At 51.7% G+C, this 14,490-nt stretch overlaps 1 protein-coding gene across 6 annotated transcripts in view; it reads right to left on the bottom strand.

The window, feature by feature from the left end:
• Positions 1-14,490, bottom strand: part of LOC6536629 (homeobox protein prospero) — a 75,434-nt gene that overhangs the window by 15,372 nt on the left and 45,572 nt on the right. For 3 of the 6 annotated variants that reach the window (XM_039375955.2, XM_039375958.2, XM_039375957.2), the window contains exons 3-5: positions 12,172-12,216; positions 5,043-11,152; positions 4,110-4,292 (exon numbers count right to left, since the gene is read on the bottom strand). In XM_039375955.2, the coding sequence (XP_039231889.1) occupies positions 4,110-4,292; positions 5,043-10,225 (5,366 nt within the window). In that variant the 5' untranslated portion in view covers positions 10,226-11,152; positions 12,172-12,216. The remainder of the gene's footprint in view (positions 1-4,109; positions 4,293-5,042; positions 11,153-12,171; positions 12,217-14,490) is intronic. The other 3 variants (XM_039375959.2, XM_039375960.2, XM_002097165.4) reach the window with 3 other exon arrangements.

Raw genomic sequence — 14,490 nt, 5'->3', positions numbered from 1 at the left:
AAAGAATAATCAAGGTTCGAACCAAGGCGAGAGGTGGGTAAAACAAAGGAGGAAAGTCGTAAAGTGGTAAACCAAATTCAAAGGAAATCGCTAATGCTTCGGTCGCTCGCTCTCTCTCTCTCTCTCACACCCACTCGCTCAGTCACGCTATCTCGCTCACTCTGTGCCTAGAGGTCCCTTAATGCATTATATTGGATAGCTGTTTGAGTATGACATTATTAATAATTCGCTGCATACTCTTAGGCGCGTCGTGTATGTGTCGGTGTGGGTGTGGGTATGTATGGGTGGGTAAAGAATTTTTAATAAATCTCAAATGTGCAGCAGCAGCTCGTGGTGGTGCAATAACAATTGCAAGTCGGGCGGCATCTTCTAGCTGCGGTTTATTCCTTCTTTCCTATTTTTTATCCCAGAACTGCCTTGGGGGTTGGGGATTTAATTAGCAAGTGCAGCGCGCTGCGGTCGCTGCTGCTGCGTCGCCTTGTTTAGTCAAGTGATTTGTGTGTGAGCTGCCATTCGCAAGGGGATATGGCGAGGATGTGGCAGGGGGATAGCACTGGGGGTATATGCTTTACTTGGCAACTGTAAGTGATTGCTTGTCTTCCGGCCTGACTGCCTCTGCTGCTGCTGCTGCTGCTGCTCCTCCTCCTTCTTCGCCACCAAACCCCCTGATTCTCCTCTCTTCTCACCGATCCTGCATTGTCTGCCGCGCACTAATTGTTGTCTTTTTGCCGGGAATCCTTTGGAGTCCTTCGCCCCCAACCCACCGCACCCGCATCGACCCCCTCTGACAACGCTCCGATAATCGCGCTAATTTCAAGATTTCCCAGTAGCAGCGCCAAATGCATTTCTCATGTTGTGCCACGGCGCTCGTGTTGATTTTCCAAACAATAAGCGCAGAATGCGCAAATAGAAAATCTTTTCCTTCTGGCCCCCAGCCCATTGGCGCGCCCCCCTTGCGGCTCCCCGGAGGCGCTGGCACTTGAAGAGGAGGGGAGGGTGCAGGAGGTTCTGGGATCGGGTGGGTGGTTTTGGGATGGCTTCATAATGAGGCTGATGGCTTGGCCTGGCGTGGCCGAAAGAAAGGAATCGCTGTGTGACAGTTTTGTGTGACAGTTCATTGTGCCGGGTGTCCATAGTTATTAGGGATTGTCGGGATCTCAACCCCGCCCCGTTTTGGTTGGGCTCGGTTTGGTTTGAATTGCAATTAGCTTTGTGGCTGGCGTGAAAAGGAGCTTGAGGCGATCCTTATGCAAGCAACCACATGTGGCAGGAAAAGGAAGCTTGGCTTGGCGGTTTCAAATGCGCCACTTAATTTAGATAATAAGCCGTGCAAGTGGAACTGCAGATGTGCAGATGCAATGCAGATGGCGTTGGGGCTCGACGGAAGTGCTAATTAGTTTGCATATAATATTTCGTAGCCTATTTATTTGGGCCTTCACCCACACACACACGCACGAAGAGAGAGTGAGGCGAGAGCGTGGCAGAGGTAGGGGTAAAGGTAGAGGTGGAGGCAGAGGGAATGGGAAAGGGAGAACCACTAAAACACTTGTTGAAAGGCAGGCAGGCGTTGCTTTGTCAAGTGCATTCATCTCTCACCCACGCCGCAGCCCTCTAGCTCACTCTCACTTCGCTTGACTGTGTGTGCGTGCCAGTTTGTGTGTGTTTTCTGTTTGCGTGTGTGTGAATTTTTTGTTCGTGTGTGCGTGTGTCTCCTTCTTCGCTGCACCTTCTTCTTCTTCACTTCCTCCGCAATAAATCACGTATCACGGATTACGGTTACGAATACGAACGAGTAGAATGTTATTAATAAGCTCACACATACTCACCCACACATATGCAGACATCTCTACCTCATACATTAATGAAGTAATTGGCAACACTTTTGCATTGTATCTATATATAAGCATCTGTACAAGTCATATACGTCTATATACATATACAGAATGGAGCGTGTATCGTATCTGAGTGTCTGAATGTGGTATGTAGCATGTGTGAGTGTGTGTATTTATATAATTGTAACTGCTGCTGTTGTTGTTGATGTTGTACTTGTTGTTGTTGTTGCTGTTGTTGTTGTCAGCAAGATCTTTTCACGCGTCGAAGGTGGAGGGCGGTGGGAAAAAGCTGGGGAGCTGCTCTAAGCGCCAAAAGGACACTTAACCTCAAAAAAAACGGAAAGCGGCTCGATGAGAAACAAAACACAGAAAAAGAACAGCGGGAGATGTGCGAGTATGTGAGCGTATGTGTGTGTGTGTGGGCGTATCCTTGAGCGCCTTTTGCCAGTAGGGCCCTGGCCATTGTGCACGAGACTCTCAAGTAGCTGCCGCCATGAAAAGCGGCCAAAGAAACTCACTGAATGTATCCTGGCAAACAAACTAATTAGCCCGCCAGGAGTCTGAGTGTCCGTGGGGCTGTGGTTGCATATGTATGTGGGTGTGTGTGTGTTTGTGTGAATGCATGTCCTTTGCAGCTTTCTTTTCATTATTTGCATTTTGGCGAGCACAAAAAGAAGTTACTGCAGCTAATGCAATTATATAAGTGGCCTGCTTGAGGACCTCGAACAAAAGGCACTTTTGTTAATTAGCCAACTCACACACACACACATAGATGTAGCAGAGGGGACGGAGTGAATGGGTGTTTGGTGTGTGCGCGTGGGTGGGGCCCACTTAAGTAGGCAACACTTTTTAATATGCCAGCGCCACAAGTTTCTTGGCCTCGCTCTCCGCTATTTTCACACTTGGCTCTCCAGCTGGAGTGGCAGCTCATCATCGTGGCGCTCATCCTCCGGACTCTCCAGCTCATATGCACTGGCATCCTAAACGGGGGACCTAACCCCTTGCATTTTTCTTAAGTGGCCACTTTAGGCAACATGTTATTAGAGCACTCAGCCCCAGTGTCTGTGTATGTGCTTCTGTGTGTTCGCAAAAGTGTCTGTGAGTGTGGGAAACTCATAATATTAACTAGTGGCTAAGAGAGAGCAGAAAGCGGTTACAAGTATTCATTTCCTAGGTTAATTTAGGGGGCAAACGATTAGGAGGGAAAGCATTTCCCCGAGAACAAAGAAAACTAAAATCAAACTAAGGAATTCAGCATGAGAAAGGAACGCAAAGAAAACCGTTACATTCCAACTACCCCTACGGTCCGAAAAAAAAGTAAAATAAACAATCGAGTACCAGTTAGGAAATCAAAAAATATTCCCACCCATTTTAACCTCTCGCCGAAGAAGTCGTCGAAGTCGAAGGCAAAGACAAGATGCCAACTCCCCGATTCCCATGCAAAGTAGGGTTAGGGTAGGCACACAACGCAAGGGTAGCAACCCCCATAAGAAATCCCCGACCACGAGACCACGAGAATTGCGAACAAACCCCGAGCGTGCCGGGTCTTGATTTGTTGTCTTTTGTGTGCAGTTTGCTTGTGCGCGCAGGTAGGGGAATTTCTTAGGGTGTCTTGCGGACAATTCCTTAAGACGTTGCGCATGTCTTAGACAAATCGGGGACGGGCAGCTGCTAAGCCGGCGATGAAAGAGGGTTGCGAGTTACAAATCCAGGTGAGACCTTGTGCCACGCTCTGTGTTCGGTTTTCTGTTTTCTGTTTTCCGTTTTTCTTCGGGGCGGACAGATGCAGCCCGGATTTGGCGCGCAAATCACGGCGACTGCATGCGGGCCTACCTCACTTCAGTTTGGCTCTGTTCCATTGAGAACAGCCCACTCCTTTCACGGAATAACCGAATATCCGAGTATCCGAATTACCCATACCACGGACTATCTAGCAGCTGTCGTTTTTCCGTAGTCGTCTGCTCTTTCTGCTCTTTTTGGCAACTTCTTGCGCAATTTCACGGACTGACAGTTGGAGTCGCGGAATGACAGCCGAATGGTGTTGCATGTCCTGCGACTACTTCTTGAGTGCAAGTCGAGGGTTTCGACAGGTGGCAGTCTCGAATTTGGGCAATCAATTTGTGTAACGAAAGCCCCTCCCCTGCCCTGCCTAGCTCCCAGAAAACTTAAAAGACCAAAAACTCAAGCGACGTAACGAAATCATAAATATGAATGCTGCTGAATGGTTATTACATATTGGCTAGCTCTAGGTCTAAAAATGTTAATTGCACAACTTACCGGAAGTTCGAGAACCATTTCACCAATTGTGCTGTGTTGTTCTTGTTAAACTTGATGTCCGGGAAGTACATCTTGAGCACCGCGGAGCTGGGATACCGCACCCAGAAGAACATCAGCTTGGCCTTGCGCAGGTGCATCGGTGTCAATGTAGAAGAGTGCAAAGGAGTCAAGGATTCGCAATGTCTGGTGGCGTTATAGATATAGGGTATATGAATGAGATATGTGTGTCGGATGGTCGATTGTCTTTCCAAATTTCCATGTTCGTGTGGGGCAGAGCAGCACAGAGAGAGAGAGATGTAGATATATGTAGATATTCGATTGGATTGGCAATGTCTAACGTGGCTGCACTTTCGAGTGCCAATAATGAATGTCTAAGGGTGCCACCGCACAAGCCCCCGCTTTCTCCTCCTTCAGCCCACTGATTGAAAAAGCTGAGCTCGCCTGTGAATCAGAATCGGAATCGGAATCGGAAGGGGATTGAGATTGGGATTGAGGAATGGGTATGGGTATGGGTATAGGAATGGGAATGGGAATGGGGGTTAGTAAGAGGCCAACGAGTGCAGCTCTTTCGATTGGCTGCTCGTCATTGATTTTTTCCATTTCTGTGGCTGTTGCGAAATGCAACTCAAGCCAGGCCAAGTCGATGATGATGATGACTTGAGGGTCTTTGGGGGCTTAAGTGTGCGGCGGGGCAATAAATAAGGTTTTGATTACATTTTATAAAAGAATTTAGTTGGGAAATAAATAAACTGAAGAAGACACTTGATTGGTTTCGTTTTGTAAGCGAGGTCCGGGGTCGGGTTAAGTACCTGGCCCCCCCTTTCTACCACAACTACTACTTTTCACTACCCCTCTCTATCACTCTCTCTCTCTCTCTCTCTCTCTCTCTCTGTCTCGTTTCTGCTGCACACGGTGGACTAGGTGGAAACTCACTTGGCCATCAGCGACTCCTGTTGTTCTGTGTTAAGTTGCATTTGTTTGTAAAAGGATATAGTAGGAGCCATGCCATCGAACTGCATGTCGGCCGAGTTGCACTCGGACTGGCGATCCTGGGCGTCCATGACGGCCCGCAGGCAGGTCTTGTAGTCCGGCGATCCGCCGTGGTGGGCGGCGGCCAGGAGGGCGGGATGGAGCATCGACGGCGGGTGGGGCAGCGGCGGCGAGTCGCGGGAGTCCATCAGAGCGCCCAAGCTGCCCGGCGGACTCGAGGACAGCTGCATGGACTGGTGGTGCGGGTGGTGCTGCTGGTGGTGCTGATGGAGCTGGGCCGCCGTTGGCTGGCCAGCGGCTGCGTGCGGATTGAAGAACGGCGAGTACGGCGAGAAGACCTTGGACTCGTGCAGCGAGGGATTTGGTATGGCCACGGAGGTGGGCAAGGACACGGGCATCATGGGTGGTGGTGGTGGCGGCGGTTGCTGGTGGTATGCGGCTCCTCCGCTGCTCCTTGTCGGACTTTGGGCGGGCGTGGCATTGCTGTTGCCGCCATTCGACGCCTGTTGCTGCTGCTGTTGCTGTTGTTGCTGCTGCTGTTGCTGTTGCTGCTGCTGTTGCTGCTGCTGCGGGGTAGACGGCAGGCCTCCGGTGGGCGGCACCACGCCATCCTGGGCAAGGATGCGGCTGACGGTGCGCGGCGTGATGCGCGTGTCGGTCACCTTATGGCGCTTCTTCTTGGGTGTCACCACCAGGCTGAGGGCCTCGTTCTGCTCCAGCTGCTGCTGCGTCTGCTGCGAGCTCTGCTGCTGCTGCTGGGCGGACTGTTGCTGCTGGGCGGTCTGTTGCTGCTGCTGCTGATCGGGCGGCAGGCAGAAGGGTCCTGTCATCGAGTTGTAGAGCGCGGCGGCGGCCACCGGATTCATGCCCTGTGGCGTTTTGGGCGCCTGGAACATGGCAGCCGCTGTGGGCGAAGGACGAATGTGAGGTGGCGGTATATTAAGGGTACTTAAGCTACTGTTAGTGGGGTTTGCTGGCCCGCTGTTTGGGTTAGTATTCGCGCCGGGATCCCCCGACTGTTGCTGCTGCTGCTGCTGCTGGGCGGACATTGCTGCTGCTGCGGCGGCATGGTGCATCTGCAGACCCATTGCAGCGGCTGCAGCAGCGGCGGGCGATGCGAAGGATAACTGACTGCCATTTAGGCGGGGGGCGGAGATCAACTGTTGGCAGTTGGGCGGCAGCAATGGATGCGACTGCTGCTGTTGTTGCTGCTGCTGCATGTGCTGCTGCTGCGCCACATTCTGCTGCTGCACCACATTCTGTTGCTGCTGCTGCGAGCCCTGATGCTGCTGCTGCTGCTGTGCATTCTGTTGCTGTTGCTGCTGCGCACTCGACCCGCTCGCGGGCGTTTGGGAGGGCATTTGACTATTAGCTAGGAGTAGTGAACCATTATTACCTGATTGTGTTGCGGGCGTGGGTCCGTTCTGGGGCCTGTCCGCCACCTTGGTGCGCGGCGATTTCCGGTCGAGGATCTGCGAAGCCAGCAGCAGGTCCTTGTTCAGCTGCTCGGCAGCCGCGGTCACGGAGTCCGCCTGCTTGCTGAACAGCCGCCGTTGGTGGACGAAGCGCGTCACAATGGTGTCCACCAGAGCGGACAGCGAGGTGGTGATCTCGGACTTAAGCACATCGGCCAGTCCCTCCAGGTCCGTGCCCGACATGCGCATCATTGAGCTGTTGTTGTTGGCGCGCAGCATTTGGAACTTTTCAGACAGCTCCGACTTGAGGGCCGTGTGGGCAGCAGCCCCGCCCATTCGTGTGGGCAGGCGGGCGGGCGCTGGGTGGTGCATCTGCGGCCTGGGGGCGGCAGTGGCCACATGTTGCTGCTCCATCTGCTGTTGCTGCAGCTGTTGCAGGTGCTGCTGCTGGCGCTGGATCTGCTGTTGCTGCTCCTCCTTGCGGCGCTGCTGCTCCTGTTGCTCCTGCTCGAAGCGTCGCTGCTGCTCCTGCTGCTGTTGCTGCTGCTGCTGTTGTTGCTGTTGCTGCTGCTGTTGCTGCTGCTCGGCGGCTTCCTTGGCCATGCGCGCCTCCTGCTCGAAGAAGAACTGCTGGTACATGGCGGCCGCGTGCGACATGTCGCCCATGTGCTGCAGCAGTGGAGGGAATCCTTGGGGCAGGGCGGGATGGGCCACACCCACCAGCGGATTGTGCAACTTGCCGGACATCATCTTGCTCATCATCTGGGACAGCATGTTGGCGCCCGAGTCGCTGCTCTCGCCCAGCGATGTCTTGGGCTTCAGGGGCGATGGTGAGGGCGAGCTGGAACCAGGTCGATCCTGCCCAGTTTCCTCCTTGTGGTTGGGACTAGCGTCACCATCTCCGGTCAAAGTGGGCGAGGGAGACAGCTCGATGTGATCACTGCTGCCATTGTCCGGCTCTTGTTCTTGTTCCACATCCTGATCCTGGTCAAGTTCCTGGCACTCGGATTCCTGCTCCATGCGCGAGCACAGTTGCACATATTTCTGCTGCATCTCCGCGAGCTGCTCCTGCATGGATCGCAACTGGGACTTGAGGGCATTCTTCTCGACACGCTTCTGTTGGATTTGCGGCGACTCCAGCTCATTGGACTCGCTATCATCCTGGTCGAGCATCATGCTCTGCAGATTGAGACCGAAATTCAGACCAGCTGCGGCGGCCACATAACGCTCCATGGCGTGTTGCTGGGGCTGGTAGAGCTTGCGCTTCTTGCAGCCATTTACCTGCAGTTGTCCTGCTTGCACTAATCCGGAGGATGGACTGCATCGCATTCCCGATACAATGTTCTCGACGCGAGCGCGCTTCAAGTCCATGCCGGGTTTCTTGAGACATCCGCTGCCGGATGTTTTCTGCTCCACGCAATCATCGTCGTCGTCCTCGTCCAGGACATCGTCCTTGTCCAGCAGCATCATGTCCGAGTGACTGGGCGAGGCGAGGCTCTCCATATCGGAACCGCGGGAGTGCAGGCCCAGAAGCTCCACCTCGTCCAGCATATCGTCCACGGATTCCTTTTTGGTGGGCAGCTGTGGCTCCTCCGGAGCCCTGCTCTCGGATCTCTGGCCATTGGGCGCAGCATCTTCCTCGTCCTGAGCCTCGTCCTGCGCCCCGTGGCTGTCCAGGGAGTCGGAGGACTTGCGTCGCAGACTGCCATCGCTGGCCATGCTGCTGTGGCTCCCACTGCCACTCCCACTCCGGCTGCTGTGGCTGCTTCCGTGCGGCGATTGCTGTGGCTGCGGAGCCGTCTGGGGCTCACTCTTGATCTTGATGTCGGCCATTTCCGAATCATCGATCAGATTGATGCTTTCCATGGTGTTGTTGTTATTGTTGTTGGCGGTGGCAGCAATATTGTTGTTATTATTGTTGTTGAGCTTGGAGTGCAGTTGCTCCTTCTCCTGCAGCTGCTGTTGCTGCTGCTGCTGCTGCATGGCGGTGCGCAGCTCCTGGTCCAGTTGCATCAGCTCCTTCTTGCCCTGTAATATATTGCGCAGCATGTGATGCGCCACCAGGTCGTGTTGCAACTGCGACTGGTGCTGCTCCCCACTGCTGGCTCCACCGTTCAGCGAGCTGACCGATGCCGCTCGTGGCGGCGAGCCTCCAGCAACATCAGCCGCTGCCGCCTCCAAGGAGCGATCACTGCAGGCCGATACCCGGCGACTACCTTTGGGCGAAACACCCTGGTGCGAGTGACTGGAACTGTGTGCCGATCCCGGCGAGATCGATGCGTTTGTGCCATTGCTCATGGGCGTGCTGTTCGCGGGAGCAATGCTGTTGTTGTTGTGCTGCTGCTGCAGCAACTTGGACGTGGAATTGAGGCTGCCGATCAGCAGCTCGGCACTGGTGGCCGTCTCCATGGCGGCGGCCAGCATGGCGTTGTCCAAACTCTGGGGCAGGCCACTCGTTGCGTCCTGGGCCTGCTTCATCTGGCGGCCAAACAGCTCGTTCAGCATCTTGGCCGAGGAGCCACCAAACAGGTTGCCAAAGGCGGCCGTCAACAAGGACGATGCCGAACTGGCGCCCGAAACTGGTGAATTGCTCGTGGGCGAGTGGGTGGCAATAGTAGCCGGTGTGTTTGTATTGTTTATATTATTGTTACTACTACTGTTGTTGTTGGCCGTGCTGACCGATTGTGGTTGGAACAGGGCTCCTCCACCAGCGGCACCCGCAGCAGCCGCGGCAGCGCTACTCATGAAGCCAGCAGCGGTTGCCGTTGCTCCGCCGTTGCTGTTGCTGTTGCTACTGTTGTTGCTACTGTTGCTATTGCTATTGCAGTTGCTATTGCTGCTGCTCGCTGGCTGATTGTTAATGTCTTTGCTCAAGGATCTTTGACGCGAACGACGATTCACTTTACTGTTGTTCGCGTTTCCGTTTCCGCTACCGTTTGAATTCACGTTCACGTTCAAACTAACGTTCGAGTTTGAGTGCAAGTGCGAGTGCGAGTTAACGTTCGAGTTCTTGGCTGTTGTCGTGCTGCCTGTCGCCTGTGCTGCTGCTGTTGGTTTTTTAGCCGCGCACGTTGTTGTCTTGCCGACGGCCGTTGACTGACTGATTTGCCGACTACTGCGGGCGCTGCGATGACTGCGACTGCTGCCGCCACTGCGATTACAATGGTTCGCCGTCGTCGCCGTCGTCGTCGTCGTGGCCGCTGCCTTATGGTTGTTGCTGCTCGCGTTGCTGTTGCTGTTGCTGCTGCTGTTGCTGGCGTTGCTGCTGCTGCTGCTGGCGTTGCCTTCGCAGCCTTCGAGCACAACCACGACGTCGTCGTCGGAATCGTCGGACTCGGCTTCCTCTTCGTTTGCTTTCTCCTTCGCCTTCTCTCGCTCTTGCTCCTTGTCTGCGTCTGTGTTGGTGTGGCCGCTGTTGCTGTTGATGTTGCTGTTGCTGTAACTGTGACTGTGACTGTGGCTGCTTGTATTTGTATTAGTCTTGGCGCTCTCGCCGCAATTCGCCGCGCTGCCGTCGCCGTTGACTTGTAAGGGTATTGGTGACGTGTGACCGTTGCTGCTCGGCGGTGGTTGCTGCTGTTGCTGTTGTAACTGTGGCTGATGTTGCTGCTTGGTGGAAGTTGTCTCCGGCTCGGTTGCCTTCAGCAGCACGTTGTTCTCATCGCTGTACAAACCAAAACAGTCCGCCTCGTACTCCTCTGATGACATCATAAGATGATGCCCACCAGCAGCAGCAGCTCTCTCGCCTCGCGCTTCTCAGCTCTCGATGAATTCCCTGCTTTCGCTGCCTTTGCTGCCTTCGCTGCCTGCTTTCCCCTCAGCAACCCTCTGGCACCCTCTCCGCTTCCTCGGATTGGCTGGTCGGTTTTTGCTCTGGCTTTGCTTCCCCTTCGTTCCGGCAAAGAGAGAGCGCGAGTTCGCCGCGGCGTATGCGTGATTTTGAGCTTAAGGTTCTGGCTGCGGCTTTTCCTTGGGCCGCTTTCTAAGCCAAAAGGTATCCTGGTTCCGATCCGAGTGTGAGTACTAGTCCGTGTGAGAAGGGTTTGTCGATGTGTGTTGCGCTTTCAAAACCGCTCGCTCCTGCAATCCTGGCTGCCTGGCCGCGATGTCCTTGCTGCTGTTTGCTGCTGTGTTGTAGTGCGCCAAACGTTGAAATTTTGCTGTCGCCCAACAAACTTTTTGGTCGAAATGTTCCAGTTCAAAATTCTTCCCGCTGTTGACAGTTGGTTGCTGCTGTTGCTGCTGGCACTCTTGATTTTGTGTCTGCGTTTTCTACGTTTTTTCCTGCGTTTTCTAATTGTGAATTTTGTTTTGAATTTTCTTTCCACCACCACACACATGCGAATGTCCTTTGCATTTAATTTTATTTAAATTTGATTTGTATTTCCCTTCGTTTTACACCCGTTCTCGTCCTCCAGGTCTTTTCTGCTCCTTTCCAGTTTGTTTTTGTTCGTTTCGCTTTGATTTTTCGAATCTCAAAAGTGTGTTTTCGATGCTTTGCCCGAAAAACTTGCGAATGGATTTTAGGATTTTTGTTCGTTTTTCGTCGTTTTTTGTCGATTTTTGTCGTTTTGGGTATTTAGTTGGTTTGGCTTGGTTTTCGTTTTAATAATCCTTGCTTGCGCTCAAAAAATCTTTCTGTAAAATTAATGGAAGGCGTAAGTTGGAATAGCTGCTGTGGAAAAATGGGTCTGAGTGTTTAAATGGAAAGTAAAAGTGGCTGGCCAAAAGCTTCTGGTTTGGGTGGCCACTTGATTGGTGCTCGGTTTGGGGCTGTCCAGGGGATGGCTGTTAGATCCAGTGAGCCTGTGGCGGGTGGGTTACCCCGGGTGGTGTCCTTAATTCAGCACAACCCACCAACCCTCCCGCCCCAGACAGGTTTTTATCTAATTTCTCCACTTGAGCTTATTCTCTGCCCGTCTCTGTATATGTGGGTGTGTATGTGTGTGAGTGTGTAAGTGGGGGTGGGAGTGTGATGTGAGTGTAAGTGTGAGTCAGTGAGTCTAACCGCCCCTTTCTGTTTTTGTACAAAATAAAGATAAGTCACTTCGTTTTCGCTGATAAACAAGTTTGACTTACTTTTCCCTGCCACAGATACAGATACAGACACGTAGATACTTTGCATATGGCCATGGGTCGAATGCGTAAGCACTCGAAATAATCAATATGGGGACTTTGGAACTCGACAAATGCGTCAAAGCATCGACTATCGATCACACTTAGTGTGTGTATCTTAAATGCCTCATATACCGTATACGAGTAAGCGAGTCGTCAGTGTCTAGGGGCCATGTGCATTTTCCAAGAACCACCAAACAGAATCCTCCCCTTTGGCAGGCCGCATTTTCGACTTTCGGGCCCTTCGATTTCAATTGCAATGGAATGCAGCCCGTAGGTTCAAGTCAATGTCAACGGATGCCACCCCTCCGTTCTTCGATCCCTTTTTTGGGCAAACTGTACTTCCTCCAGTCTGCAGCTTGCAAGGACAACCCGGAGGGACAAGAACGGACGCAAAGAGGGTAAAGAGGCAACGGGCAAGGGGACAGGATCAGTAAACAACCACCCCTATGCAGGACTTATTAAGTTGGGCTTGGTCTAGAGGAGGGCAGGGGCATTCCTATGCACAGCAGATCGAGGTATTGGAAATAGCAGAAATTTACCACAAACAAAGCGTTATTTTTCTCTGTCGTCCATCATAGATCCTCCTGTAAGAGAAAATGAAATAAAGTTAGTTAGTAAGTTCAATGGAAAAACTTCTAGGGCTTACTTAAGTACATATAACTAATATATCTACAGAATACCAGATTGCACTTCTTTTATAAGACTTCAATTAAAAATCCATTTAATTATACAAATAAGATAAGATACATGCCCTATTCCTTGCTGTACAATCTGATGGGTAGACTGAGCCCACGCGCCCGCATATATAAGTCGAAGAAAACTACTTAATTGCCTCGTTATGTTAACCACCTTTCCTCGAGGAACGCTTTGCCAAGATACTTTTCAATTGCTGCCATAGACAGTTGGCATTTCCAAGTTCAATGCACCTTGGAATGGGTTTGCTTGCATCTAGGAGCGTTATCAATGGGCCTTTCTTTCTAGCTTCAACCCCGCAAGGAGTAAATGGAGGGCCATAGGGACCATATGGCGCTGGCCGAGGAGAAGAAAGGAGAACGAGGAGCAAAGAAAGTTGCCAGCTGAGGCGAACTTCCACCTACAAACGACAGCGCAGATAATTACGACCTTAACACATTTTCCGTGCATGTGGCGATGGAAAACGCTAACTTCGGATACTTTGCATGCGCTGGAAATGAGGGAGGCGCCTGCGTTTTGTAGAGGGGCAGTGTCGGGGCACAGTCGGGGTATGAATATACATATATGAATGTACATATATCTCAAAGTGTGCTTTGGATTGTGCCTTCACAGATCGCGGCACACGGTAATGTACTCATCGCACAAACGACCGAAGTGTGGCACGGCCATGTGTTCCGTACATCCTATCCTCCTCGTGGTCGGGTGTCATCATTAAAATATGCTTTGGCTCATAAAGAGCCCACTGGGAGAGGTGCAGGGGGTGGGGGGTAGTTTGGTGTTGTGTTACGGTCAAGTGACCCTAAAATCCGTTAAAACAAAAACTGTCCCAATAACGAACTAGTGGCAATTAGGCATTACGATTCCGCTTCAAAGATCCACTCTGCCAGATTAAAAAGCAATCTGGCGAGCTGAGATTCGCCGGAAAACGGAAAATGGACAATTGGTTGGGGGAAAATCACGAAGAGCAACGCGAAACCGGCTCAAAATCTGCAGCCCCTATGCCAATACGGATGCGGAAGGAAACGATCGCCACAGCCAACAGCTGATGATCGCAAACTATTGCTCGAGAGCAAGGGGAGATTCGGTACACTGAGGATAAGGGGGGTTGATTTCGGTTAAGAAAAAGTTGAAATAAATAATTACTTTGGTTTTCTTCTCAACTATTCATTTATGGATGTTTTTCATTGATAGTTTTAATTTTATGTATTTTACTTTATTTGTTATATATTAATACATAGAATACTTGAAAAAATCAAAAATATGGGTTTTTCATGTTTTAAATTATATTATTTTATGTTTTGATATTGAAACGGTTGTGATTGATTTCTCCCATAAAAATGTCACTTCTAACTTCTTGGGTATTTTTTTTCGAGTGTGCGGGCTGTGTTTATAGCACGTACTTGAAGCCACGAGCGGCGAACGATGATCGGAGCACACCTGGACTCGCTCGTCTATGCCTCAATGCGCGTGCGCACAAGCTGGGGATCGCTGGAGGAAGGAGGAGGAGGTGGAGGTGGAGGACGACGATGAGGATGAGGAGCAGGGGCAGGGGCAGAAGCAGAAGGAATTGAGGAGGCGAAGAGGCGAGCCCAGGCAGACGGAACCGAAGGGCGTGCTTGGTGGTGGCATTTGACATCCATCCAGTCGGGAACCGATTTTTACCTGATAGCATTCCCTATTTGCCTAACGGGTGGTGCGGAAGTCGCCCGAAGTCGACGACATCAATAAAGTTCAGAAACACCTTTCAACTTGTTTTGGCATCCATTGGCAATGCAGATGCAGCTTGCTAGCTCTAATCCTGCCACAAAACCCATTAAAATTATGTTGCTGCAAAGTTTGTTGGCAGTCGGTAGTTTCCACCAGAATTGGCAGCAACTTTGTGATGCGAATTGTGCTAAAAGAAAATGTCCTTCTCTGCCTTCTCCAGTCGCTGTCTCAAACAGGGATTTTATGCGAAAAGTTTCCAACGAACTTGCCAAAAGGTCTCGCTGTCGGGATTGCGATGCAGTAAACTCAAATTATTATGATGTCAGCCCAGTCTCAGTTATTGTTATGGCCACTGCTGGATTTCGGAGCCCTAGAGCTGGAGGATGGGGTGCACGCTTCTTGGCTAATACCCCAACTGCCAGATAAGATACAGATACTCGTACATGGAAACACTCTCA

This window comes from Drosophila yakuba, chromosome 3R (assembly GCF_016746365.2).
Source record: "Drosophila yakuba strain Tai18E2 chromosome 3R, Prin_Dyak_Tai18E2_2.1, whole genome shotgun sequence".
Taxonomy (NCBI): Eukaryota; Metazoa; Arthropoda; class Insecta; order Diptera; family Drosophilidae; genus Drosophila; species Drosophila yakuba.
The sequence above is the reverse complement of the archived record's forward strand: the minus strand, read 5'-3'. Positions and strand labels throughout refer to the sequence as shown.